This window comes from Odontesthes bonariensis, chromosome 8, assembly GCF_027942865.1.
Source record: "Odontesthes bonariensis isolate fOdoBon6 chromosome 8, fOdoBon6.hap1, whole genome shotgun sequence".
Taxonomy (NCBI): Eukaryota; Metazoa; Chordata; class Actinopteri; order Atheriniformes; family Atherinopsidae; genus Odontesthes; species Odontesthes bonariensis.
The window spans coordinates 12,953,828-12,981,020 of NC_134513.1; the positions used below are offsets into that span (position 1 = coordinate 12,953,828).

General features: G+C 39.7%; 1 protein-coding gene across 24 annotated transcripts in view; it reads right to left on the bottom strand.

Moving 5' to 3' along the window:
• Positions 1-887: 887 nt before the first annotated feature.
• Positions 888-27,193, bottom strand: part of cacna1c (calcium channel, voltage-dependent, L type, alpha 1C subunit) — a 202,583-nt gene continuing 176,277 nt past the window's right edge. For 6 of the 24 annotated variants that reach the window (XM_075471771.1, XM_075471763.1, XM_075471768.1 and 3 more), the window contains 20 exons: positions 25,172-25,363; positions 22,792-22,929; positions 20,284-20,349; positions 19,837-19,928; positions 18,304-18,466; positions 17,936-18,063; positions 17,750-17,846; positions 17,207-17,309; positions 16,897-16,998; positions 16,615-16,742; positions 16,284-16,424; positions 15,065-15,429; positions 14,800-14,823; positions 12,776-12,904; positions 12,549-12,676; positions 12,346-12,443; positions 12,157-12,256; positions 11,863-11,971; positions 11,592-11,748; positions 888-11,447 (listed from right to left, as the gene is read on the bottom strand). In XM_075471771.1, the coding sequence (XP_075327886.1) occupies positions 10,953-11,447; positions 11,592-11,748; positions 11,863-11,971; positions 12,157-12,256; positions 12,346-12,443; positions 12,549-12,676; positions 12,776-12,904; positions 14,800-14,823; positions 15,065-15,429; positions 16,284-16,424; positions 16,615-16,742; positions 16,897-16,998; positions 17,207-17,309; positions 17,750-17,846; positions 17,936-18,063; positions 18,304-18,466; positions 19,837-19,928; positions 20,284-20,349; positions 22,792-22,929; positions 25,172-25,363 (2,955 nt within the window). In that variant the 3' untranslated portion in view covers positions 888-10,952. The remainder of the gene's footprint in view (positions 11,448-11,591; positions 11,749-11,862; positions 11,972-12,156; positions 12,257-12,345; positions 12,444-12,548; positions 12,677-12,775; positions 12,905-14,799; positions 14,824-15,064; positions 15,430-16,283; positions 16,425-16,614; positions 16,743-16,896; positions 16,999-17,206; positions 17,310-17,749; positions 17,847-17,935; positions 18,064-18,303; positions 18,467-19,836; positions 19,929-20,283; positions 20,350-22,791; positions 22,930-25,171; positions 25,364-27,193) is intronic. The other 18 variants (XM_075471781.1, XM_075471777.1, XM_075471780.1 and 15 more) reach the window with 9 other exon arrangements.

A 27,193-nucleotide genomic window follows, 5' to 3' on the forward strand; every position in this document is an offset into this window, starting at 1 on the left:
GAATTGAAGTATATTATTTATGTGTGTTGAGATGACATTGGTGCTGTGTAAATAAGACTGAATTGTTTCAAGAGGGAAACAGTGTAGCTGTAAGTTAGCAGCAGATGCTGGCAAACAATGCTTTCTCATCCACAGGAACAGACCGAGCCGGAGACGTGCACAGCGTATCTCATAGTAATGCACGTGAACTTTTACCATTTAAATATATTGTTTTTGCTTTCCTTGTTTGAAATGTTTAGGTTTAATAGTTTGTCTGTGCTTTGGAAACTTCATTATTCTGCTGTGACACTCAGGAATGTGAGTGAAGGATTTGGAGTCTGAAGATGAACTGCCAATCAGCTTGTTTTGGATCTTAATTGTGTTTAAGTCCATAAAGCCTTTCAGATTGTTAGTTTTGTGATTTGTGTTTTTAATAAGCTAAAAGAAGCTATGTCAGGGTGGTCCGTGGCGTAGTGGGTTGAGCAGGTGCCCCATGTACAAGAGGCTATAGTCCTCGCTGCAGCTGGCCCCGGTTCGAGTCATGCATCGGTTGGCCCTGTGCTGCGTGTCGTTCCCCCTCTCTCTGCCCCCTGCCTCTCTGGACTTTCCTATCCATTAAAGGCAAAAAAAAACAAAAACATGTCAGCTTATCACATTTTGTGGTTTAGAAAGAGATTAATTTCATTATGTGAAATGGTTTTCTATTGTTGTATTTCTCTCAGCTGCATCTTTCACAATTCACTTTCACTTTGCACTTTCACAATTCAACTTGTGGAAAGCTCTAATACTAATATCCCAACAATAACCTGGCAGTACATCTTCCGACCAGCAGGTGTCAGTAGGGGTGTGGGAAGCTACACTGGGAAGACTTTGGTCTAATACTTGGGGAAAGCAAAGAAAAACACAGCTTTAGGAAATGCAATTTATTTGCAATTTTTTAATAACATTCCTCAGATAAAAATGCAATGTTACAGGAATATACATCAGATATTAATTTAAAACTTGCTTTCAAGGGACCATACAGTCTAAATATACTTTTTCCTTTTTTATTTACTGGTAGCGTGCGTTATAAGCAAGACAGACTCTGTCACCAATGACAGACTGACAAGTTACAGATACAAACTGTACATGACTTATTTACAAATCAACTTTTTGTTTGGTTTTTTTCGTTTCACTTTTTATTGAAAATAGGAGTAGAAAAAGTGATTGAATTAATATTCTGATTTATTTAATTCGTATTCTTTCCCTTTCTAAAATCTAAAATGAAATGAATGAACAAATAAGAAAAATCAATAATTCTCCTTTAGAAAAAAGAAACAGAAGAAGAAAATAAGTGTGCGTCAACTGTGAGGCCATGCAGTTCTCACCAAGGAGACAAATGACAACTGAGGTAACCAAATGATTTTGAGCCAGTGTCACTTAGCAACCTCACTACCAATGAAATTCCTCCTGCATTGGAGGGGGAGTGGCTTATGTTTAAGAACTCAGTTACAAAATGGCCACCTGTCTCCAAAGCAACCGCAAGCACAATAACACACTAATTCATTATTTTGACCATAAATAGTGCTGTTATTAAATACTACATTTAACGGTAGTGCCACTACTAATAATACAACAAATTGGTCTCTGTGTGAACACCTCCCTACAAAAAACAGGATAAATAACGCACTTCTCCCCGACGCGGAAGAACTAAAACAAACTGCTCAGTCCTGCCAAAGGCCCTTGAACACTTTGAATGAGTTGGGACTGAGGACGAAAAACGATATGATAAGACGAATGGAGAACAGAGCCACACAGCTCTGGCCTTTTTCCTCCTGAAATGAAGGAACTGAGACGCTTTCGTCAAACGCTTCTGTTTATGGAGCTGTGGATGTCCTGCTGCTGAAGTTACAAGATGTAACTCACGAAAGAAAACACTGATAATGCTCTTTTTTTTTCTTTAAAGCTGCATTTGCTCCCACAGACACAAAAGACTGACATTTCCAACCCTGTGCTCTGAAAAGGACAAACCAAATCTTGGATCAGTCATGGCAAAGATAAATTGACAGTTAAGAGTTCAATCCTGTGGTGTCTATGGTGAACAAGATGACTACACAAATTTCCAAATATAAACCCAATTCTAAACTTTTTCAGACATCAGTACAAGCATCACTGCGACCTACATTCAAGGGACGACTTTATGGAAATAGCTATCATACTTGGTGCAATGTGAAAAACAGAGAGAAGAGGCAGATGCAGGCAAAGACATTCAAGGTTCTAGTGAGGACGAGCTGCTTCAAGACCAGAACCATCGCCGCATCATCATAAAGCTGCTGCCAAACCTTCAAAGCCATTTGATGAATTACAATCCCAAAGAAAGTAACTGTTAGAAACCCTAGATAGTTGTGATGAGCAGTTATAAAAAGAGGCCGTGGGTGTGGCTTTCCTCTCCCAAAAAGCAAGTTTGGTACCAGCCTTGTGGGTTTTCTGATTTAGGGTTGATTATAATGTTTGCATACCGATAAAGAATGAGGGATGAACACAAGGCTTTCAAGGACCTATCAAAACAGTCGTTCTAAGTATTCACATAAAGGTGCTGCTGTGTGTGCTGCTACACAATGAGAACATTATATATAGCTATTCTATACATTAGTTCTAAGCCTATTGGGCAAGCAAATCTCATCTATTAGCCCCAGACAACATGAAGAGGGCTGCTCCGCCAACCTCTGATCAGTTCAATCAAGACCTAACATGCTGCTAGGAGAGTCAGTTTCCCCATTAAAACTAAAGAAGAAAACGCAGCTGTCCGAGTCACAGTATACTGATTGAATAAATAATTGAATCCAATTTCTAGGTTTTAAATATAAATGTGAGTATTATGTGGTAATGCCAACACTGATTACTCTCACAAATACGTCAAACATCTCGACAGTCTGGTTCCCGCTCCCTTCATCATGATGAATCCTTTCAACGCAACGCTGTCACCATCATCATGCTCTGTACATCTATTGGATTTATGTGTTTTCTTAAAATGACACCTTTGCACATGCAGCAATCAGCAAAGGCAAATCTTTAGACAAAGGAAACTTATCAATTATCAGCTAAACATCATGGAAGCCTCTTTTTTTTAAACTAGTAACATATCTGTACTCTTGGTCAAATATGGAAAATGCCAGCCTGCGTCGAGTTTCATAAAACTGAGCATGGCACCTGAAAAACTGATCTGGGCATGTCTTTTTTATTTGAATAACAAAGGGTTCCTACAATCCTCCTACAGACTGCAATATCCTGCACCAAACTGTCATTCAGCATCTTATTTAGATATATATCTATTATTCAATACCTAAAATAGAATATACTTGCATAATAAACTTGTATATAATAATATATTCAGCCTTTTACTTTCTGTCTTCTTACCAAAAGCTTTCATCAGTATCGACGTCAAAATAACATCTGTACAACAGAAAAACAAAGAGGTGATTCTCTTGTTTCTCCGGAAAAAGAGAATCAATGCTTTAATTGGATTTCTTCAACAGGCTATCCTAATTTTACCTAGAAAAAATAATAAAATCTATATTCAAAATAGTCATCTTAAAATATTTTGTCATGATCAACAAACACTTTGAATTCCAAGAAAATATAATGCGCTTTTTTTTTTAAACAATGATAGATTCACATGAGGAGATCTGAGGAAAAATGCTCTCCAGCCTCAAGCTCTGTAAAAGGGCACAGTAACATAAATCTGTGTTTTCTTTAGGATAAACGCACAACCCTATTATTTTCAAATGGTATGAGTGTATTCTACACTGAGCAGTTCAAATCATAATAATGTACAGCAGCTCAAAAGAATCATATAAGATTTTGTTGCTCCTCACTGCCAGTATATGATACAAAATGAGATCATTTTAAAGTCAACTTTGCTGCAAGGAATGTTGCTAAAAGTTTATTTCCAGGCTAAATCCTAAATTTGGCATGTTTTTTGCATAAACATGAAAAACACAGGTCCCCTGTTAACACTCTCAAAATAAACAGCCACTTTGCTGCCTGTAGCCTACATGTGAAGCTTTTAGTGTAGAAAACAATCAACATCAGATCTCAGTGACGCTCAGATCAAAAAGCCAGATGCTCGACTATTTATTTACTTCCTGTTCTGCATGAAATGCAGATGAATTCTTTTCTCTACACAGATGTAGTTTAAGTCTTCCAAATTCTATTTTGGAAGAAAAATTAGAAGCTACACAATTTCAATGACCAAAAGCAAAAAGAAATCTAGTCCTTTACGGGTGGAATTTTTGGTTTGTTGCTAAGATAATATGTGTATTCAAAAGTGTACAGTGTGTTTTGCTGATGTCGGACTAGTTCTAGAGAGACGTGTCTCCCAGTGCTACAGTAGGAGTATAACCAGACTCTGACCTGTGCTGACAGGTTGCTGGTAGGTTGACATGTTTCAGACCTCTTCGTATAACATAAACAAACACAAGCAAAAGCATGTTGGACTTCAGATCTTACTGCTGCATCATCTTTAAAATCTAAACAAAGACTGTCTTATCTCTGGTCTTCATCTCTGGTGGCAGAGCACTGGCGAGGGACTGATTTCCTGCAGTCTCGCTTATGATTGTTAAATATAACTTGATATGAAATGTCCTTAAAGCGAATCGTGTATGTTTGATGTGCTAAGAAAGTCTGTTTTTTCTTTCTTTCAGTACAGTTACATGAATCCAACTGGGTCCTTTGGGTTAAAAATACAGTCAATAAAGTGGGACTTCATACTAACCATCTATCGACAGGCCTAAATAAAACAAGTCTGATAATTCACTAAAGACATTCCCATATAAGTTTCAAGCCTGTTCCTTCCCCTAACATTCTGGTGATTAAATATTATATATTCAGATATATCTTGCTATATAGTATATAAAAATATACAATCATTAGCTAGTGGTGAGACAAAAGATATCAGTTACATAGGACCAATATTTTACATCTCTAAGAGAAACCCATGCACAAGAAACATTACTTGAATATAATTCACCCTGTCAGAACTTAAACCACCCTGCAATCAATGATGAAGTAAAACCATCTAAAATCCTCTCAAACACTCATCATCCAACTGTCTTACTCAACCAAAAGCCCAATCTTCCTCTTGTCATCAACTGCCACATAGATTGTCATTCGTCGGTCAAAACAAAAGCCTTTTGCCTATTGATTTTTTGCCCTCCATTTCAAGAAATTAACTTTGATCAGCACTCTTTGGTGCAGAGGGGGTGTTTTAGTTTAATTAGCTGTAGGAGAAGATGCAGAGAGGCAGCAAACACAGCTGCAGCTTATCAGCCCGATACAGTGGCTACTCCACAGGCACGCACAGACATACAGTAGTGACTTGTAGAACACAGGTGCGAGTAATATATTAATAATGTAACAGCTCCACAGCCTCAGTTTGGTGCATGCTGGTTAACCGGCACACTAAAAGTAAAAGTAAGTGACTCAAGATTTAAGTTGTTAATAACACCTGTGGTTATCTTGCTAGTTGGTTCAGATATCTGTTCAGATTAACTATAACTGGCAGGATGGACAAAACAAATACTGTGTTTCATGAATAAAATAGTAGGTATTTGGTCCTTTTCATAGAAACAATTCCAACTGGTTAATTTCTCACTTGACAGCAGAGGAAAGCATGAAGAAAAAGTGAGGAGAGACTACACGGCAACACACAGGCGTGTTTTAGTGACACCTGTCTGAACTTAGGAGTAAACGTATTTTAGCTTACAATGTGTCTGATGATTTGATAATTATATCTCTGTACTTCCAAGGGTTAGGAATCAAAAAATAAATAAGAGCCCAGAAGACACAAGATATGCAAAATCATCTTCCAAATACCCCTCTGCTGCTGTAAAGTTAATTATTCATCAAAAGAAGAAATACTGACTTTAACCACTATATGTACACTAAATAGAAAAAGCTACTCTGTACTTATGTGATATGATACTTAACCTGATCAGAAAACCTGGAGAGCTCAATCAACATGTGAACCTCATGCAATACTGATGGGACACCCACAAAACTCAACCCAAAAACTATATCTGGAAAAAACCAAAAAAAACAAGATAAAAGGAGGCAGTCAAAAGCATTGAGACAGGAAGAAGAAGATAGTTTGTTTTGCTGCTGATTAAATAAAAAATAAATAAGATTTTCTCACTGTGCCTCCACAGCCTGCAAGGTTATCAACAAGCAAAACGCTGGCTTCAGATCACTGTCTTAATAAACATGTTTGACCAACACCCTGGCACAAGTAAGATAAATAAATACATCTTTACTATACTGCACTGTTATGTACCTGATTTCAAGTATTTTAGGTTTTTCTGGTGTGGAAAACCACTGAGTTTACTTAAAAATGCGACTAACAGAAAATAATACATCTTAATGATGCTGATTTTATTTAAATTTTTTTTTTTTTTTTTCACTCTCACAAGTATTTTTACTTCAGGAACCTACACAGTCATAGTTATTGCATTGTTTTTGCATATCTTGTGGGTTGCAGGATTACACCCACTCATATCATTACACTGCAACAAAACAGCTCATCGCTCATGCTGACCCACAAATCACATAAAATCTGCAATGCTGCTCCACTTCACACGGGGGCACCACAGGTTTCTGAATCTCTCACCAGTGAAAGAATGAAGAGCCTTGAGAGACACGCATCAAGTCTGGTGTGGCCCCTCTGACACTTTAGTGTATGTCTGTCATATGTAAATGAATTTCAGGATGAAAGAAGTGAAGAATTCAAACTGAATGAAGTTTGAGAGGGGCTGTGGTTAGGAGGGAGTGTGAGCGTGTGTGTGGTTGTTTGTCTCGTTTGTCTCTGTGTGGCCCTGTGATGGACTGGCGGCCTGTCCAGGGTGTACCCTGCCTCTTGCCCGATCACCGCTGGGATAAACTCCAGTCCCCCCCCGACCCGAACGACGGAATCAGCGGGTAAAGAAAATGGATGGATGGATGAAGTTTGAGAGATTATACTAGAAAGTGGTGACTTGTGGGGACTTTACAATTCTAATTGAATCAAATCTGAAAGTGGTTCTGTGCAGGTAACTACTGTCAATCAATTCATGGTTTTCTAATCTGCTTTGAGAGATTAACATTCACTGTTGTTGATAAACTTGCAAATAATATGAAACAGTTTTGGATATAAAAACTAAAGTTCAAATGTCTGCTGTATCTATAAATGAAAATTTCCACTAATAGTTTTCTAAAAATAAATCAGCATAAATAAGTCTGAGAAGAAATCCTATTGTCTTAAATGTGGAGACAAAAACAAAAGCACAAAGATAGACTGTGCTACTTTTAACAAAAGCCGGATCCGGCCCTGCACAAAAACTGACAACATCCAAATCAGCCTCTCTAACTTTTACATTTTTGGCTAAAGTGTCCTGGAACATAGACTACGTGGGCTACCTACCATGAAAAGCCCTGAGAGCTTATATTACCAATTTGTTTTCATGGGGAATAGGTGCTTTTAAAATAACTGAAAGAAACGCTAATCAATTTATGGATATGTATGGGAGGGTGACATCACAGACTTCCTCAGAGTTGCAGTATGATCATAACCACAAAATAACAACAGCACCGCCACAAAACATACTCAACATTCACATTTAGATTGCATATTAATGACAGAAGTCTATCACTGGCACAGGATGCAGTGTATGGCAGTGTGTTTATGCATACTCTTCCTTGCCACAAACCTGCTCTGCTGTGTATGTAGGAATTAGAGCTCAACAGTAATTGGTAAATCAAATAAAAAGTGTTTCTTTTAACATAAGTTTGTTTCTTCATAAAACGTGTCTTCAAAACCTGTTTCTTTAAATTACAAACGGCTCTTGCAAGAACTTTGATTTTTCTGAGAGCCTATAAGAGAGAACCAAAGAAATATTACTGCACTAACCAAAATATGATGATTTTATTATCACTTCTGCTGTTCTAAACAAATAAATTGAGATGTTCTTTCATATTTCCTCTAGTTGTCTTTGCAGTGGGATTGTGATTGTTAGAGCATCTATAACATTTCAAATTTTCTGTTTAGGAAGCTGAGCGGAATATTTGAGTTTTAAATAATGTAAAGTTTTGGACATAATAATACAAAAAAGTGTCTATGTGTGCAAGTGCTATTTTGGAGATACCAGGAACGCTTCTTGGAGAAATTATAAAATTTTAAAGCAAGACCTGTGCTGTGTGTGATGTACTGAGGCTTGGACACCATACCTGGCTATGATCTTAGATCCACACAAGATTTAAGGAACAAATCTCAGTCATAAAAGAGAAAAAAGATCTCAGAATGCTACCTATAATTCATTAGAAAAAACAACACAACTAACTATTTTTTAATCTTTATCAAATCCAATTTTCCCCACTTTAAACAATTACCATAATCAATCAGTGATTGGTAACCAGGTGGATAAATCGCACAAATGAAATCAGTTTTTCTCCAGCTGGAAATAAATAATGTCATTTTTAATAAAATGTTTTTTGATATAGCCTCAGATAAAGTGATGTGATGAGAAGTCTTGCAGCATCTCTAGACCAGCCCTAATAATTAATTTTGAGGTTAAACTTTCATTAAAAGATGACACTACGTGGTATGGATGTGTTAAAGCAAAGTGATCAGAGTGCCACCCCCCAGTTTTTCCACAAGGTGTCACTATGGCAGTATGAATTTTAGTGCTTCTGTCATTTAGAGCAACCGTCCACCATGAATCAGAAAAGCAGCAGCTGACTTCTCACTTTCTGGCCAAACTGCAAAATGCTGGAACTCCTCCTCAATGCAAATGTGCCCCTGACTCTGACCTCACTGGAGACCTCACACCTAACTACGTCTCAACAGGATGATGAAAAAAAGTTTTGCAGTGGCTAGTGTTCAGAACAGAGCGACTTCTCACACTGCAGCTTGGCTGAAAATTAAAAACCGCAAAGCTTTGGAAGCATGCCTGTCCATGGTAACCCTGTGTTAAGGAGGCCCATTATTACACACACACACACACACATTCACACCCTTGTTCACTCACACACCACACATAACGCCATACTTGTAATGCTACCTTAATTTACTGTCTAGGCTTAAAATCAGCTTTTTAGAATACACAAGAAAACCACTTGAACACACACACACATACAGATTCTCTCACATTTTTTTCTCTTCTGGGAAAAATAAATAAATAAATAGATACAATCTGTAAAAGGTGCATACTGATAGAGAGAAAGACCCCCCCCCTCCCCTTAGATACACACACTATTTCACACATTTGTACACTCATACATCCTGTACTAAAACGCAGACACGCATCCGAACGCACAAATATAGTTATACACTCGCACACAGACACTACGCCCTGCTTCAATACTTAAAACCTCTTAAAATTCTTCTATAATAAACGGAGCAAAAATACATTTATAAGACCAGCACCCCGATTGTGCAAACAAATCAAGGATAAATTAAACCAATAACGTCATGGATATAAAACAAAATAGTCATGGCTAGCCAGTTTTGCACAATATTGAACCGTTAAATACATAGTGGGCGTGGTCTGTAGAAAGAGTATGTGGCAGCAAATCCAACAGGATTCCAAGCTGTGAGGAAGAGGAGGGTCGTGGAGAAGGAAGTGAGGTTGACTGACGGCAGACCCAGTGTGGACCTGTTCCCGGAGTCTGTTTTCTTTCCAATCATCACTCCCATTTTCTCCTCCGCCTTCCATCTAAGTCGCCCTGCAGGACAAACACACACCTCCCCGAGGGCTGAAAAATCAGAAACACTCCGCAATGAAGAGAGAGTGGGATGGCAAAATAGCCAAATAGAAGGGAGGAAGGATAGAAGAAGGAGTGTAGAACAGTGAGGTATGAGGCAGAGAATGAGGCTCGCTGTCTCTAAGCCACCAAATGCTTTTCTTATTTCCTGTTTGGGGCAGCAAGTTGGTGTGGCCAAACAAGGAAAAGAGGTGGTGGAGGTGAAGCCAGATCAAGGTGACAGACAAGGTGAGTTTGTCTCTTGCTGGAGTTTCACTGACCAACTGGAAAAAAAGCTGGCTAGCATCCTGCTGGCGAGAGAGTGTCTATCTGCCTGTGGCCCCCCTGCAGCAATGTGGCTGTTGGACCATCTCTCAAATCCTTCCCCCCTTGGCCAGGGGTGGTGTGTTACCTTAATCCCACCTCCGGACTAGCAGGGCTGTGCTCCAAGGTTCCGTAGCTTTGGAAGAGGAGGAGAAATAAGATTTCAAACAGGTTTTTCTCACCCCCGTTTTACTCAATACAGCGCTTCATCATCACTAAACCAAGAAGGAGGAGTTGACCTGTGACCTCGAGTGGACGTGGTCAGATTGTAATCCTTAACTGACCCCTCCACAAGCTGGTCTGCTGTCCCCTATCTGGCATCATGGCGGCCAGACAAACAACAATAACACACCACCACAGTAGGCATTGGACATGAAAACATTAACATATTATGTAATTTGCAGCAAATCCATCAAGGGACTTCCTGCCTTTGTTGTTTCCCGTCTACCTTTCCTTCATTCTGTAATTTTTTTTGTTTTTATTTTTATTTTTGCTTGTCTCTACTTTTCTGCTCTTCACAATTTGAGGACATGATAAAACTGTGAGGCACTTTAGAGCCACACTCAGACACGTGTGGAGAACACCCACATACAAGTAGAAATAGAGAAAATCATATAGAAAAACACACGCACGCACACACTCAGATAGTATATAGTCTGGTATACTTTACTACAAACATTCACACACATACTAACTTACATAAACCCACAAAGTCATAACCATGTGTTGAAGGTTGCATCACTGGCCGCCATTGTCCAGAGCGACAGTGTGTGTAAGTGAGTGTGTGTGAACTGTGGGGACAGACAGAGCCAGCCACGGCGCTGTTAACCAGCACTGACAAACGTCAGTCTCTGATGTTGGGGGGGCCAGTTCGTTGATTGAACCAGTTGAGGCGACATCTACAAGCTCGTCACACATTCCATATCCTCATCATCCAAAAGCCTGCTGTTCCTCTGTCGCGCTCCTGCAATCACGACTGAACTTCTGTGGTGCTCCTCTTCCCTCCCTGCTGCCTCTTCTTCCTCCTCTTCTTCCCTCCCTCTTCCACTGGCAAGCAGCTCCTGCCGCTCCTCTATAGAGGATGGGCCGTGGATGGAGCCACGGCTCCCTCCAGCCTCTGCCCCACTTTCGCCTGGACTCAAGCCGACAACTCGGTCCCTATGTGTTGCTGCTGCAGCCGTGTGGAAGGGCAGGAGGTTGCCGTTAGGGCTGTGCTGAGAGGTGGAAGAGGTGTTGGATGTGGTGTTTGTGGGGGTGTTGCCATTGAGAATGTTGTTGGCGGCCTGCTCCATCTCCTCAATGGTCATGTCACAGGCATCCGCCAACTCGGCTTTGGTCGCCTCAATGAACGATGGGTCCTGTGCGAAACGACCCAAACCTTCCGATATAAGGACCTTAAGAGAGGTTCGTGGGAAAAAGAGGAATGGAGGAGTTGGAAAGAAGAGCTTTAATGTTAATCTTTTAATGTTTTTCTGGCTGCTGTTGTTGAGAACAGGTTGAATATTAAGTCAAGGATAATCTCCACAGTAAAGACTCACCGCTTCCACCAGACTGCCTGCACTGCCATGAGACAGTGAGCTAGGGTCTTTCCCCAAAAGTGAGGGCACTGTGAGTGATACCGGTCGTGGTGCTCTTTGACTGGACACTCTCATGCTAGGGCTGGGCGCCCGGCTGTTCCCATTACTGTCGTTGTACCTGGGAGGAACGCATTTGTTAAATAAAAAGCATTGTTGTTCTAGAAACTATCATTCAAACTGTAACTTTGACTTAAATGTAACGGCTACATATTTTCAATGTATTTAGCCTCACCAAGGCCCACAGTTGACAGAGGGCAAGCTGGTATTAAGCTTTTCATGGGAGTTGGAGCCCTCTAACCTCAGAGAGGGAACTTGCTGATAGGAGGCATCACTGCAATGGGCTAGAAAGGCAAAGAAAGGATAACAAACCTATCTCAGCAAGAACAATAACAAAACTTTTACACTACATGCTTCAAATTCCCTGTTCTGGTTTCAGTGGTATGTTTTGTCCCTCATTAGATGTAGGTGTAATTGTGTGTGCTGACAAGATGTGTTGCCTTTGATATATGCAAAGGACAAATTCTACCTGTGGGACTGGCAGGAGGTGTGGAGCACAGCCGGCTAAAGAGCGTAGGTGAGTGGCTTCTTCCCAGCAGAGAAGGACTCAACCCTGCCACTGCCAGAGCCTGAGAAGGAGACAGGGTTACCTTATACCTGCTTAAGAAAAGCTCAGACTTTAACCAAATGTGTAGTATCTAGAATGCATATTTACTACCTGGTGATGTACAAGATGTAAGGGTACAGTCGTCTTCTGGGAGACGTCGGGCCTTGACTGTCTCCGGAGACACTCCAAATGGAAGGACGATCTCCGAACTAACATACACAACACAAAAAGTACAAATTTGTTTATTACGAACACTGTATGAACAAGGACGACGGCAAGGAAATAATTCCATCTGTGCCTTTGTGTGTACTCACCCAGAGAGGTTGGGCAGAGGAAAACTCTTCGTGGAGACTGCCAACCTCCACCTCCTCTTGTGTCCTCGACTTCTACTGCTTCCTCCATGGGAGTCAGCTGCTTACATGTGTCATCCTGATACACCAACCTAATAAGCACACAAACGCACAGAGAAAAGTCAGACCGACCACTTGAACAAGTAAAACTTTGAGATGAAGACTAAACTGTGAGAATTTTTCAGCAGTACATGTCAGAGGAAAGCGAGTGGTCATCTTCGTGGTACTCCCTGTCGTCACCATAACTCTCATCGTATGTCTCCTCTGTTGACCCCTCCCCTCTTCGGATGATTGGCAGATGACTGTCACTCGAATCCGAGCTACAGATAAGCAGGCAAGCAAACGAACATACGAGCAAACAAACAAAAACACAAAATTAACATAAACACACACCACAGATGGAGAAACATGTAGACAAATAGTCAAACAGATGTAAACACAGAAAAAAAGCAGCTGATTAGCAAAAAAGTCAGTGAGGAGCTTAAGAGGAGGAGATTGAGAAACCCATGGAGGCGTCACTATTGCATGTAGGAAACAGAGGGAATAGAAGAAGAAAGAGTCTGAGGAGAAGCAGGTGGGGATTGCAGCTGTTTTGTTGAAGCAAAAATGATGAATAGCTTTAAAGGCAACAACTGGAATATGACAAATGATAACAAGACTGAAGTTCAGACATCTTTAGAAAACAAAGAAGAGGACACAATACTGACATTGTTTGTACCAATGTTGCTAGCTAACCCTCAGAAAGCAGTAACCTTACAGGTAAAAATTAATAGGTACTTTAACTTCTACTGGTGGCTGACAAAGTCAAGGAATGAGAGGCTTTTTTCACAACAGAAAAGCCAAGAAAACTCTTACACTTTGCATCTCAAAGATGTCCTCTCAGCAGTCACATCTGTCTCATACTCCAGACTTAAGCCGTAAGGAAGCGTTCCGACATTTGAATTTTAATCCTTTCCTTCTTCACCAGATTGATTAAAAGCAACAATTTCCCCGAAACAGGTTTTAAATTAAAAAAAATAATTGTGTAGTCTGCAGAAGATGACATTTTTAAAGGCAAATTTCAAATACATGAATTATTTTTTAATCCATTTTAGGACAGCAAAATATAAATGATTCCTGAGAACAGCCTGGTGAGGAGAAAACAGATAAAATATCAAAATGTCACGATGTCCCTTTAATCAGCTTTTTAGGGGCTCCATAAGAAACTCTGGGTTAGAGCAGTATTCAGTTAATATTGACAAGGACTGTTTTTGATGACTTATCGTATCTGCGTGCAAGTTAACCTGCTGCTTAATCCATCAATGCAAAGAAGATCAGAAAGCTTATACTTTGATTTGCATGTCATGAAACACTTAATTCTTGATTATGTATTGTCTTTAATTAGGGAAAATTAATGGGAAAAAAGTCTACTTAACTACAATCAAGGCATCATGGACACATATTACAAGCTAGCAAACTACTATCTAAAGTTTAAAGCTTGGTTGAGACCCAAAGAGGGTGTAATATTTATCAAACCCTGCAACAGAAAAAAAGGACGCAGAAGGAATGAGTAAATGTATCAACGACTTTGCTATTCTTAAATTTCTTTGTGCTTTAAAGTTTGTCATTTACTGTAGATCATCATGAGACTCTTTCATGCAATCATATATAAAGGACAAATTTGAAAACACACAAGCAAGTTTTGCAGAAACTAAGACTGTAGGTAACGAGATGTTGCTCTGGACCAAGTATTAGACAAACCATATTATAGACAGACCAGTTTTAGGTCCTTGCATCTTAACATGACAACACATTAGTTACTGTAAGTTTTGTATCTGAATTTTCCAGTTACACAACAAAGGAACTGTGCTATGTGAACTGCAGAAAAGTATGAGCTTTCAGATGTTTGCACAGGCTGAAATTTCTGTGCAGATCAGGGACAAGTGTCTAACCCAGACCTGCAAGAACATACAATAAAAAAGCAGCAACAGAAGCCCTTGATAAGAGAGGTTTGGCCACTCTGCACCAAACAGTCTATCTATGGCTTTGATAGCTGATTTTATAGTAGCAGCATGAAGCCTGACTTTTGCTATAGTAACCAAAGCAATATGTGCTAAGCAACAAGTGCCACAGTTGCACCTTGACAGCTATGCAATTTTATACAGCATCATGATATATTTTTGCACACGTTGGTCAGCACACACACACATTCTCTCTCTGACCCCTGACAACATACCGCATGAGGGTGTCATAAAACATCCTGCTTGCCACCAGAAACAAGAGACAAGGAGAGAAAGCAGGTAATAAAAAGAAAGGGAAGGAAACAGTGTAGTCATTTATGTCCATAAGGAATTGTGAAGTTGTTAATTATGGCAACTTTTTTCTCATGAAGGAAGGACAAGACAATCCTGCCGTTCCAGTACTTAAAGTAAGAAAGAAATAAAAGACCATAAAGTAAAAAAACTGCCCAATATGAAAACGGCCCTCCAGCCTGTACTCACCTTTTTGGAGGGAAGCACCATGCAGACCTTGGCAGTAGTATGGGCGTGAGAGGCTGCCCTGTGTGCCCGTCCACAGTGCTAATAGATGGGCTCGGGAATCGACTGATACCCTGGGTTGTCACCCCAGTCATGCCAGTGTTGTTGGCATTGTTGATGTTGGCATTGGAGCCTGATGAGGAGTAAGAGGAAGGGGTAAAGGTGGTCGAGTCCATGAGCTTCTCATGAGACGGGCTCTCGCCTTCGCAGGGGGAGCTTTTCTGGCTGATATGCAGTGGACGCTGGGTGGTGAAGGATTGTGGAAATGAACCACGGCCATCGCTCTGGTTGTAGTAGCTAACATGGTTGCCGAACAAGCCACCAGTACGCTGTGGGTTGAAAAGAGCAAGAGAAGAGATGGAAAAAGACAGAAAGATGGAGAGGCAGAAATTTGCGATGAGAAGAGGAAAGCAGTAGAGCAACACAGGAAGTTGAAATTATTTTTAAATGATCTCTTTATAGTGTCAAAAACATCATAATTACACCAGTCACATTAATGGCTTTCAACAATGCAACCTTATTCAGCCATAAGAATGCAAAACAAAGACTTTTAAACACTAACAAAGCCTGGGTATTAACAGAAGAAATCTCTGATAAGGAAGCAGAATGCTCAGATATAATGAACCAGGTGCTTAATCCTGATATCAGGAAGCTATTAGAAGGTGACAAATTTCCTATCCAGTTAGCCACTGTTGCAAAAGGATTTATAGAAGCAGTTGCTCTTGTCTGTGTTAAGTACTCAAAGTCAATGGGAAAAAGTACTGCAGCAAGTGAAAATGAGCATATGAAAATTGCAATGATAGTGAAAATGGAAGGCTGATCAACTCACCCTGTTGTTAATATTGGGGAAGAAGCTTTGTGTGTTTTCATATGTACAAAAGACTTGCAGAGCCCATTTAATTGATGCAAAGTCACTGTGAGTTCTATTCTTTTGAATATACATCTGTATTTTGTCATTACTGATGCGATGTAAAAACCCAAATGGTAAAATTGTTGCTCAGTATCTGCAGTATTATGTAGCCAAGCTTTGTAGTGGAACATGCGGCTCGGTCAAATAAATGTCTTCTAGATCCTGAGCACATGCAGGCATGTTCATGTAGTGGCATGGAGCGTCAAGCTGGTGCTGATCTGGCATCTCTCTTTTTCTCTCTTTGGAGAGTGACTGAGGGTGTGTGTATCCGACCTTTACCCTGAAGATATCATCCTCAGATGCAGCTGACTGGGACTCCTTCAGGCCTTTATCTAGCTCCTCCTCCACGTTCAGGTCTCCAGAAATCGCCCTCCTAATCTCTGGACCGATGTCGTGTAACGTCCGCAGGCCCGCCTACACACAGACCAAACACCGTAAAACGGCTGCTTGTTTTCTATTTATAGTTATTTATAAAAGAAAAAGCATACTATATCAACGCAAGCCATAATTACATAAAATCACCGTTGTTTATTTTTAATTCCTGACACTAAAGATAATATGGCACAACTTTTTAATTAAGTGTAAACAAAACTTCTGCATGTACCTGCAGAGAGAGGGCTGTTTTGGGAGCCACTTTGCCCACAAGCCCTTGTTCTTTCCTCTTCTTAAACTTGCGGAAATATTCCTGGATGAGGAAGGTGGCGTAGAACTTCCCGACTGTTACCTCATCATCTGGTAAAAATAAAGTTATCATATCAAAATACATGAAAAATGTATCACAAGATATAAATTTTTAAAAAAAAGTTAATGCAGTCTGCTGTAAAGGGTTTGGTCACTCAAAGAGGTTTGCAAGTTTGTTTAATTTGAAGCTGTCGTGCATACATACCACCAGCAGGGGGCACTACTTGATCCAAGAGTTTCATACTAGTTCGCTTCCAGATCTTTTTCACAATTGCCCTCAGTTCCTCATTAGCCTGCTCCAAGTTGCCTGCAGATGCAACGCAAAGTGTACATAAAGTAGATAATGCAAAATTTGGTTCCCTTCGCTCCCACTATCAAAATGCTCACAAACCCTAATTATTTCACTTACTAATCAAACCTGTTTTGTTCATATGATGATGAGCTACTACTGTGTATATTTTTCCCCTGTGCTTGTACAGCCGTATCAAATGTTTGTCGGTGTGTGTGTGTGTTACCATCTGTCTTGATCCTGAGTGCAGTTCTGACCAAGGCGAACAGTGTAGCGTTGAACATCACCGTTCCATCGCTGTTCAGAGGCATGTTCATCGACACCAGACGCTAAATGAGATGAAACACACAGAATCATTCTGGATCACAAAAATGTATAAATGTATTCATCTCAACAAGGCCATCTTCCTACAGATGCCAGAGTAGACTGGCAGAGTTTATTGAAAAAAAGCAGACAGTAGCTGGACACGCATCCCTTAGGAGAGGTTTCAAGAGATTTTTTCTTTACATGTAAGAAATGCAGAAATGCATGTATGTATTGTGCCATTTGAGTCACAGTAGAGGGTTTTATCAGCTGTTCATACAGCTCAACACCGTCATTTATTTATTTTTTTTTTTCCAATTTAACATTTAAAAAAAGGTTTTAATTCTGGCTATGAGAAATAACAGGAAATTATAGTCTGAAATTCCTCTTGAGATGTACATTTTCTACAGCTCTGCAGCCAGGGTACCAAGTTAAGGAATTTGTGGTACTGTATATTTATGTCTACCTTGCACGCAACCCTATGTGGACAGAGCTTCCCGAAACCAAGAGGAGGCTGAATTCTCCGGAGCAGAGTGACCACATCAAGATGTTTTATCCTCCCCCTGAAAACAGCAAAGAGGTCACATTGTGGAAACTCAGTATCAGGATGGTCATTCGGATGAAATGTCTTGTCTGTACTCTGTAAACTCACTTAGCTTCTGGGTCATATTCAGCCCATATTCTCTTAAATTCGTCGAGATGATGCGGTCCCAGGATTGACCAGTCACGTGTCAGGTAATCAAAGTTGTCCATGATAACAGCCACAAACAGGTTGATGATCTGGGCAGCAGTAGGAATCAGTCAGTCACTGTATTTTAAATCTGCTGTTGATAATAGTTGTCACCTCCTACATAGTTCCTCTTAAACTTATTGATGTACAATTTAAAGTAAACTGCCATTTTAAATACTATTTATCAAAGGAAAACTGTGATTAGGAAATTAGTGAACACTATAATCAAATTAAATTGTTTAATTTCCAGTTAAAATGTAAACCTTGCTTGATTTGTCTTCTGTACTCACCAGAAAGGCACAAAGCATGTAGAAGCTGACAAAATAAATGATAGCAAACTGGCTGCCACAGTCCTCATAAGGCGAGCTGTTTTCATTGGTCGACCCTTTCTCACATGGTCGATTGGGTGAACACGCCAGCATGATCTCCTGCCAGGCCTCGCCTGTTGCACATCTGATACAAAAAGCAAGCATGCATCCCAACGCACATCGAGGCAGATGCATGCAGATACAATTACATAAAAGAAACACATACATAAGAAAATAAAAAGAAACACTCATATGTGTGTATGTATGCGTAAAAGCATACATGTATGCAGTGACACACATATAGTTACAAAGATGAAAAGAGGGAGAGACAAACACATGTAAAGAAAAGTGGGAACAGTTACAGTTGCAATAAAACACACATATGCTCATACATTGAATTTAGAAAGCAACAATAAAAATTCAAAACTTTGTGTTTTATGTCACAGTAAAATGAGAATTTGCTGAAGCTATATCTGTCCTCTGTTCTGAATACTTCACTGCTTTTTAACTTTTCTTGGGGTTTGCAATTATTTCTCAGTAAAGTTTGTACTGTTTGTTACTATCTCACAAACTACAAACTAAACGTGAGGGATTGAAAGGTGAATTTCTTACTTAAGAGTACATACTAAGTATGATGTCTTTCTGAATGAAAGCCCAATGCTGAAATATATTCCATGCAGGTGTCTGTCTAGAACGTGAACGGACTTGAGGAATCTCTCTGCCATGGCTTATCATAAAAAAAAAACTTGGATCAACAGCATAAACGTATCACCTGAGTTGGACCATGCCCCGCCACTAATTAGATTTTCAACTTTTTTGGGAATCCTGCTATAAATAAATCAAAGCAAGCCAACAAACCACTTAACAAGTCAAGGACTAACAGCCCTATAATTTCAAAATGCGCACTACTGAATATATTTAATCCATCTTTTTTTTTGTATCCCATTTATTTTCTTGTTTTCTTTTGTCCCCTGCATGGAATCTTATCATCAAAGCATGCACATAGGACAGAAAATATTCTGGGCGTGGATCCGGGCAGTGAAATATAGTATCAACAGTCTCCCCAGAAAGCTATGCAGAAGGTGTCATCCTCAAACCGTGACATTTTGGAGATCAGTGGTTAGAATTTACAGCTTTAACTTTTTTAATCAGTGGCAGTAACATGGTCTATGAAAGCTGCTAAAACATCAGCTCCTTTGCAGAGTCAAGTCATAGAGTCAAATAAATTTACAGTGTGACATTTACAGGTATCCTGGCATTTAGTTAAGCCACTGCTGTCATAAACTGTCAGTGATGATGAAAATATACTCAAATTTTCATTGCAAATAGAAATAAAAAAAGGGAAAAAAAGAGAAATTGTATGTGGAATTACAGATGTCAGATTGTTAAAGAGAGACAACTGTGATGTTGAAGATCAGAAGGTATCAGGTGAAAAGGGAATTTAGAAAATATGTAGAAAAAGAGGGGCAGAAGTGTGAACTAATCATGTTTAATGAGTGTAGTAATCTTCCTCACCTGAAGAGTAGCAGCACTGCCTGAGGGAATGTCTGGAAATTGTTGTTCCTGTTGATTTGCGTATGGTCCCGCAGAGCTATCTTACCAAACATCTGCACAGTAGGGTGGGGGAAGTAGTCACAGCACACAGCACATGATGTCAGCAATGGCAAGAGGAGGTCAATCAGAATTACAGGCAAGCTGGCCCCGGCAAATCAAATCAAAGCATTTCCTACTCATCATCAGTGAAAAAAACATACAAGAGTTTGTAGAAGAGAAAAGAGAAAGACACTGAGGCAAAGTCAAACAATACCAGAAAACAACAGTTAGGAGGAAGAGAGAATGACAACGGGACCAAACAGGAACTCTGGATGACAAAACTCCAAGGAGACAGACACGGGACGAAGGCTTGCTATAGGAGAGAGAAGGAGACAGAGAGTGAAATAAGGGCACATGACACAAGCTTACCTGCATGCCGATGACAGCGTATATGAAGAATAGCATCACTATAAGTAGTGCCACGTAGGGCAGAGCCTGAAGAAAAGAGAGACACGTCAGTGACAAGTCATCTGGAGTATTTTTCAGCTCAAAGCCTGAAGTCCATTCACTTTCAGTTACATCCAATTGGACTACAAATGGTTTCTTGTTAAATGAGCAATCAATCTCACACGTGGAGAATTTGTCTTTCTTTCAACAACGCAGATGCTGATTTGAATAATCGGTGCTTCTGGCAGTGAAGGTGAATGGATCTGCAGCCCTGTGTGGCACAACACCAAAAACAACCCAGCACAAATCATCTGACTTTAGAGTGAAAAGCTTCAGTGAAATACAACCCCCATTTAAAAAATGTTGGCACGCTGTGTTAAAATGTAAATTAGAAATGATTGCAGTGGTTTGCTAATCTCATGAACCATTTAACTCATAATAACACAGAAGTATATTAAATGTTGCAAGTGAGCCTTGGGAGAGGAAGGTTGCCTCATTTTATTCTGATATAGGATTCAAGCTGCTTAACAGTCCTAGGTCTTCTTTGTCCTATTTTACGTTTCATTTTGCAAAATATGTTTCCAAGTGGGGAACAATCAGGAGTGCAAGCAGGGCAGTTCAGCACCAAGACTCTTCAACTATGAATCAATGCTTTTGTTATAGATGCAGTGTGCAGTTTAGCAATTTCTTGCTGAGATATGCAAGGTCTTCCATGAAATAGATAACATCTGGTTTGGAGCAAACACTGCTCTGAATCTTGTATATACCTTTCAGCATTTCAGCATACATTTACCAGGTCCATTTTGAATTAGCTTTGATCCAGAGAAAATAGCAGTGTGTTGGGCTCAGGTTCACATATGGCTTCTTCTTTGCATGCAAGTGCTTTAACCTGCCGTTGTGGACCGCACGGTGAACTGTGTTCACATACAATGATTTCTGGAAGTGTTCTTGAGCCCATGCAGTGATAGAATGATGCCTGTTTTTAATGCAATGCTGCATAAGAGTATAAAGTTTACAGGGATCCAATACTAATTTTTGGCCTCGTTCCTTGTGCACAGATATGTCTCCAGATTCTCTAAATCATTTGATTCACATTTTATATGAAAACGCATTAATCTGAAACTGCACAATTTCTAGATGCACTTTTGCAGATCGTTTTACCGCTGGCAGTCTTTCTTTATGAGACACTCTGCTTCTCTAAGTTGCTCTTTTGATCCTCAATCATGTACTGGCCTGTTGGCAATTATTCTAAAAAGTTGCAACATGTTACTCCAGCTGTTTCTTTTAAGTACAATTTACTTTTCCAGACTTTTTTCTCCCAAGGTAAAAATGGTAAAAATGTCTCACTTTCAGCAGTTGATATGCTTTCTATGTTGTACTGTGAATAAAATGCTGGTTTCTGAGATTTGTAAATCTTTGCATTCTGATTCTATTTTCATTTTACACAGCGTCCTGCCTTTTTTTTTTTTGGAAAAGGAGTTGTACTAATCGTTCTCTTATTTTAGCCAGGAGACCAGTCCCAAATTGGGCTGCTGTGTAGAGCTGAGCTTCTGGCTAATATCACCCCTGTGCCTGAGAGAGTAGAGCCAAATCATGGTATACATATGACATTTTAAAAGTCTGGTTATAAAGACAGTGTAAACACAATAATATATTCATGACCCCTGGTTATTGAAAAATGACCACAAGTCTGATTTAAGCTGAATTACTTAATTTAAATGACTGTACTGTAATGTAAAGTGGCCCATCTCAGCGAACACAGGAGAGAGAACAGATCATTTTAATATCCCCACAACTCTCCATCAAATGATTTAATTTTTTTGGTGGAGTGCTTTGTATCTACTGCTTAACTTGCCTACAGGGAATGGTGAGCTCTAAGGGTTAGTGGTAGGGTGTGTGAGAGTTAAAAGAATAGGGGGAGAAGAAATGAGAGTGAAAAGAAGGGGAGAGGAAGAAAGAGTGAAGCTATTTTAGTTTCTCCTTGTCTTATGTCCCTACTTTCCTCCCGAACTCTGCAGTGAGACTCTTAAACCTCCTCTTAGTTAACTCACACCATTTCTCTCTCTGGCCCTCCTTCCCCCTCTCCCTAACTTTCTGTGCAAGATGGATGTGGCTCATGTCCACATCCATCTAAGGAGGGACGTGGAAAAGAAAGGAAAGGTGGATTCACACCAGAATAGGGACATCTTAGCCTTATGTGTCTCACACCCTAAAGAAAAAGCTGAAATAATAAGCATTAAATTAGGTTATTTTTAAATTATTAAATTAAATTATTTATTGGGTTAAATACTTATACTAGTAAAACTAATTCTAAAATATATTTTTCAAATCCAAGTCAGATCGTCTTTTAAAAAAAATAGAACTATGGCTTCTAAGGAGAAAGAAATCTCGGTAATTTTAGAGCTAAATCTGCACTTTTGCTTTGCCACTTCTGTCCAGTGTAAACCCAACCCCTCTACTCTAGCATGTAGTGTCCGGTTCTCCCCTCACTTGGAAGGATTTGATGAAGGTCCACAGCAGGGTCCGAATCCCTTCCCCGCGAGACAGCAGCTTCACCAGCCTCATCACGCGGAACAGCCGGAAGAAGGTGATGGAGATCCTGGCGTTCTCTTCAGAGTTCTGCAGTCCCTTTTGGTGGGGTTTGGTGTTTTTTTTTTTTTTGAAAAAAAAAAACACAGGACGCATGGGAACACATGCAAACAGGTAAGGGAGGGAAGCATACACACAGAGCACACACACGCACACACAGGTACAGATGATGACCATACACACATGCATATGCACGAAAAGACATATGCAGAAATAAGATGTGCAAGTAATTTGTATGCATATTCCCATTCATATATAGATATGGATATGAATATGCAGAACACACATGCGCACACACAAACATACCCACGCACACCAACACACACACATACACACACACACACACATACTGAGTTAATAAATGGAAAATCAGCGTCCTACAAAATCCCATCAAAATCAACTGATAAAAGAGATCTGGGAGAGAATCGGGCAGTCATGCTCATTTTTGTGACTTCATGGAAAAAAACTTGGCAACAATAAATTCAGCAACCTATCCACCAGCTTCCTTTTTACACCTTACTCATTGAACCATACAAATATCTCAGTTTAACTCCACAAATGCAACATTAAAGGCCTTTTACTGTTTTGTCTTTAACGACATTATGGTCCTTAAAATCACAGCCCTCTGCGGTTAGCTAATCTTCATGATTCTCATCTGATAATATTTCAAAAACTGAAGCAGTCTTTTTAATTCCAGACAAATCAATATTGTGCAATAATTTGCCTTTAAGCAATAACCGATTTAAAACTTCTGCTTTACACCAAAAATACATTTGCAAATTGCAAAGCTCTTAAGTGCTAGGCTGAGGGAACACTGCCTTCTAACTTCCTATTGCCAGCAGTCACAGACAGGGAGTAACTTCACAATGAAATATTCAGCTGAGTGCTATACTAATACAGATTTACTTATTTATGCTCCTCCTACTTACTCTCAGCGACAGAAAAAGGTGAAATAACAAAGAAAACATCAGTTGTGTACAACACGATGTTGTTAATACAGCAGAAAAGCAGCAGCTTGGAATAATATTCAAAATTCATATCAAAAGTGGCATTTACTGTATATCCAGTAAAGAGCATCAAACAATAAAAATCTATCTACAAAGTTCCTCACAATGGACACAGAATAAACACTTTTAATACTATCATTTCAGCAAAGTACCCAGATCTGAACTACCTTAAATATCTTTTCACTGTAATAATTACATGTGACTGAAGAAATACATTATTAGCCTGCCTGACCTCTGAGTCTGTTCAGCCATTTGTGTTTTTCCAAGAAGCCATCAATTCTTTAAGATTATCCCACAAAGAACACACAGTGTGCTCTTACAGAGAACGTGTCATTCTCCACACATCTTAATGCAGTTTGGGATAACAGATATCATACATTTAAATACAACACTGATCTAAATGATATCTAAAACAACTCCAGGTTGGGAAAAGTCCCAAAAACAATTCTAATATTCTATAATGATGAGATGGTAAGAAAAAAAAGGTTCTTTCAAATGGTAGAGTTCATACTTTTTCCTTAAATAACAGACATGAGTTGTCCCAAACTCCACTGGCAGATATGCTAAAAATGGCATGTCCTTCTGAGGAATGGAGTACAGTTCTGTACTGCAAGAAATACCACAACTCGACCACAGTGGGCACCACTGTACCAGTAAGAGAGTGGGTGCAGTGAGCAGGAGTAGAGTGACAGATAGTTTAACGGGGAGAGGAAGAAAGCGAGAGAGACAGGCTGAAGATGAGGAGTTGTTTGAAATGATCAGACATTAAATACACCGATTTATAACAGACACATGGACAGATAGATAAAAAGAAAGAAAAACAAAAGAAAGAAAGAACGAAAGAAAGAAAGAAAGAAAGAAAGAAAGAAAGAAAGAAAGAAAGAAAGAAAGAAAGAAAGAAAGAAGGACAGAAAGAAGGCGGCCAGTGGAATGAAAGAAACGAGAGTTGGCGTGATAGCTTGTACCAATGTCAAAGCACGAAAGATATCACATCTGTAAGGAAAGGGGGCAAGCCATGGGGGGTTGGGGGGCAGCGGGCGCCATGGCAACAACAATAGATGCTAAAAGAAAGTACTAATTTACATACTCTGCCTACAAAGTGCAGTGTCACTCACTATACAGACACACACTTATATACATATATATAGAGTTTCTGTACATTATAAACATGTAAATGTACAAAAGACAGCAACATAAATGTAACTCTGGGCATGCTGCAGAAGATCACAGCAGGATGACAAGTTGAATGAAAAGCCAAAAGTTTCGGATCATACCGTGGATGGCATAGCAGAAGGAGGGATGAAAGGATGGAGGGATGGAAGGATGTTGGAGGAGGTAGGGAGGCGGACGAGGTTACCGTCGAGGCGTACCATTGGCCTTACCACAGGGGGGTGAGAGGAGGAAGAGGAGGAAGAGGAGGACGAAGAGGAGGAGGACGAGGACGAGGACGAGGAGGAGTCAGCTGGCTTTAAGGAAAGGCAACAAAGATCAGCACCAGAGTAGCGCCTTTTTGTGTGTGTTTGAGTCACTATGCAGGTATAGCATGTGCGTTTGTGCGTGAAAGTTCAGGCTGATGTGTGTGATGTTATTGCCCCCCATCCTCTGTGAGGGCCACCTTAAGGTGATGGAAGACTAATATATGTTGAACCCGTGTGGTAAATATCTGTCCAACACCTTGAAGTTCAAAATACTGAGTGATGGAAAGAACTGTCTGTGTCTTTGTGGGTGAATTTTAAGAGAGCACATGGGTCTTCGTAAATAATGGGGCGCCTCTGCAGCTATCTGGTTTTTTTTCTGCCAGTTGAAACTATGATACATAGACACAGGCTCCGTTTATCAAATGCATCTTATATTACTCAAGGGATTCTTGACCTGAGAACAGTTCAATTCAAAGTGTAATAGGAATGACCTGAACCCTCTTAAACAAAATAAGTACAGTTTTGTTTAAGTTGTTCTTGTGTCAACAGTTGTGGCCATACCTTTACATCTATTTTCAGGTCAAAGTAGCGTCAGAACACCACAATAGGATATAAGCCTGACAGAGTATTGTTTATAAAAACAATAAAAAAAGATGCTTTTAGAAACTGGAGCCAACATATGTTTACGAAAGAAGCACATAAACCATCTTCTGTAAGAAGGCACCCACTGGTCATCACTGGCATTGCAGTCCTATAAAATGCTGAGCGATAGATGAACTGGAAATTCAATCTATGATTTAGGAGGTGCTCACTCTGCATTGGCCTTGTTGAAATACCTTACCACATAGTAAATGCATTATTGCTCCCTGTCTTCTCCTGGAGTGAAAAAGAGCATGAGCAGTTTAGATTAACTTTGAAGGACAGAAAAAAAAATGGGGAATAAGGGTAGAAAAGGGAATGCAAAAGAGGGAATGAAGGATAAGAAACATTGAAAAAAGAAGGAGGTAAATGAAAAATAGAAGCAAAGAGGGAAGGAATAATGCATTTAAAGGGATTTTAACAGGGCCATATGCATACCTGATCATGCTGGTACAAAACATCTAAACTACAATTTTTTACTAAATAGTCAGCAACCAGAAAACTAAAAAAACAACGTTATGTGACAAGAGAGCCTGAATGGACAATATGGTGTGTTTGTAGGCATGTGAAGGGACGTGTACTGTATGTACTGATAAGTAAAACTGTTCATAATGGTGAAGGGAAGGAAAGTTGGAAGACAGGAAGGAAGGAAGGGAAGGAAGGGAAGGAGGGAAGAGTGGTGGATACGGGGAAGGAAGGATGTGCAAGGATTCCCTGAATTACAGTGTGCGTGGTCCATGTAGCAACTTTAAGATACGTGAATGTGTGTCTGACTGAATGTGATGATTAAGATTCAACTGGTTCAATATAAGCATGATTTTGCTCTGAATTTGTTTAATTTGAACTAAAATCCAAATATGTGTGCAACACTGTATAATTTTAAAGTCAATTATTTTATCAATATGGTCTGTATCAAAAAGTGACAAAAACACCAGTGACAGAGACTACAATTAAAATGTGTCCCTGGAGGATTTAAACATGAGGTGTAATTTTAACAAAAACAAAAAAAAAAGGAAAAACTATTCAATCAAATATACAGTAGTCCTTTCAGGCTGAACCAAAGTGCAGATGTGAGACACTATTTTGCCGCTCATTGAGCTGTTCTCTCACATTGCACGCCATTTTTTCAAGCAAAAATTTGAACAGTTCAGTCAGTTTGATGGGTAACAGGAGCGTCATGACAACATTCATGCCCTATATTTCAGGACCTTTGTTTTACTCATTTTTGATCTGTATGTT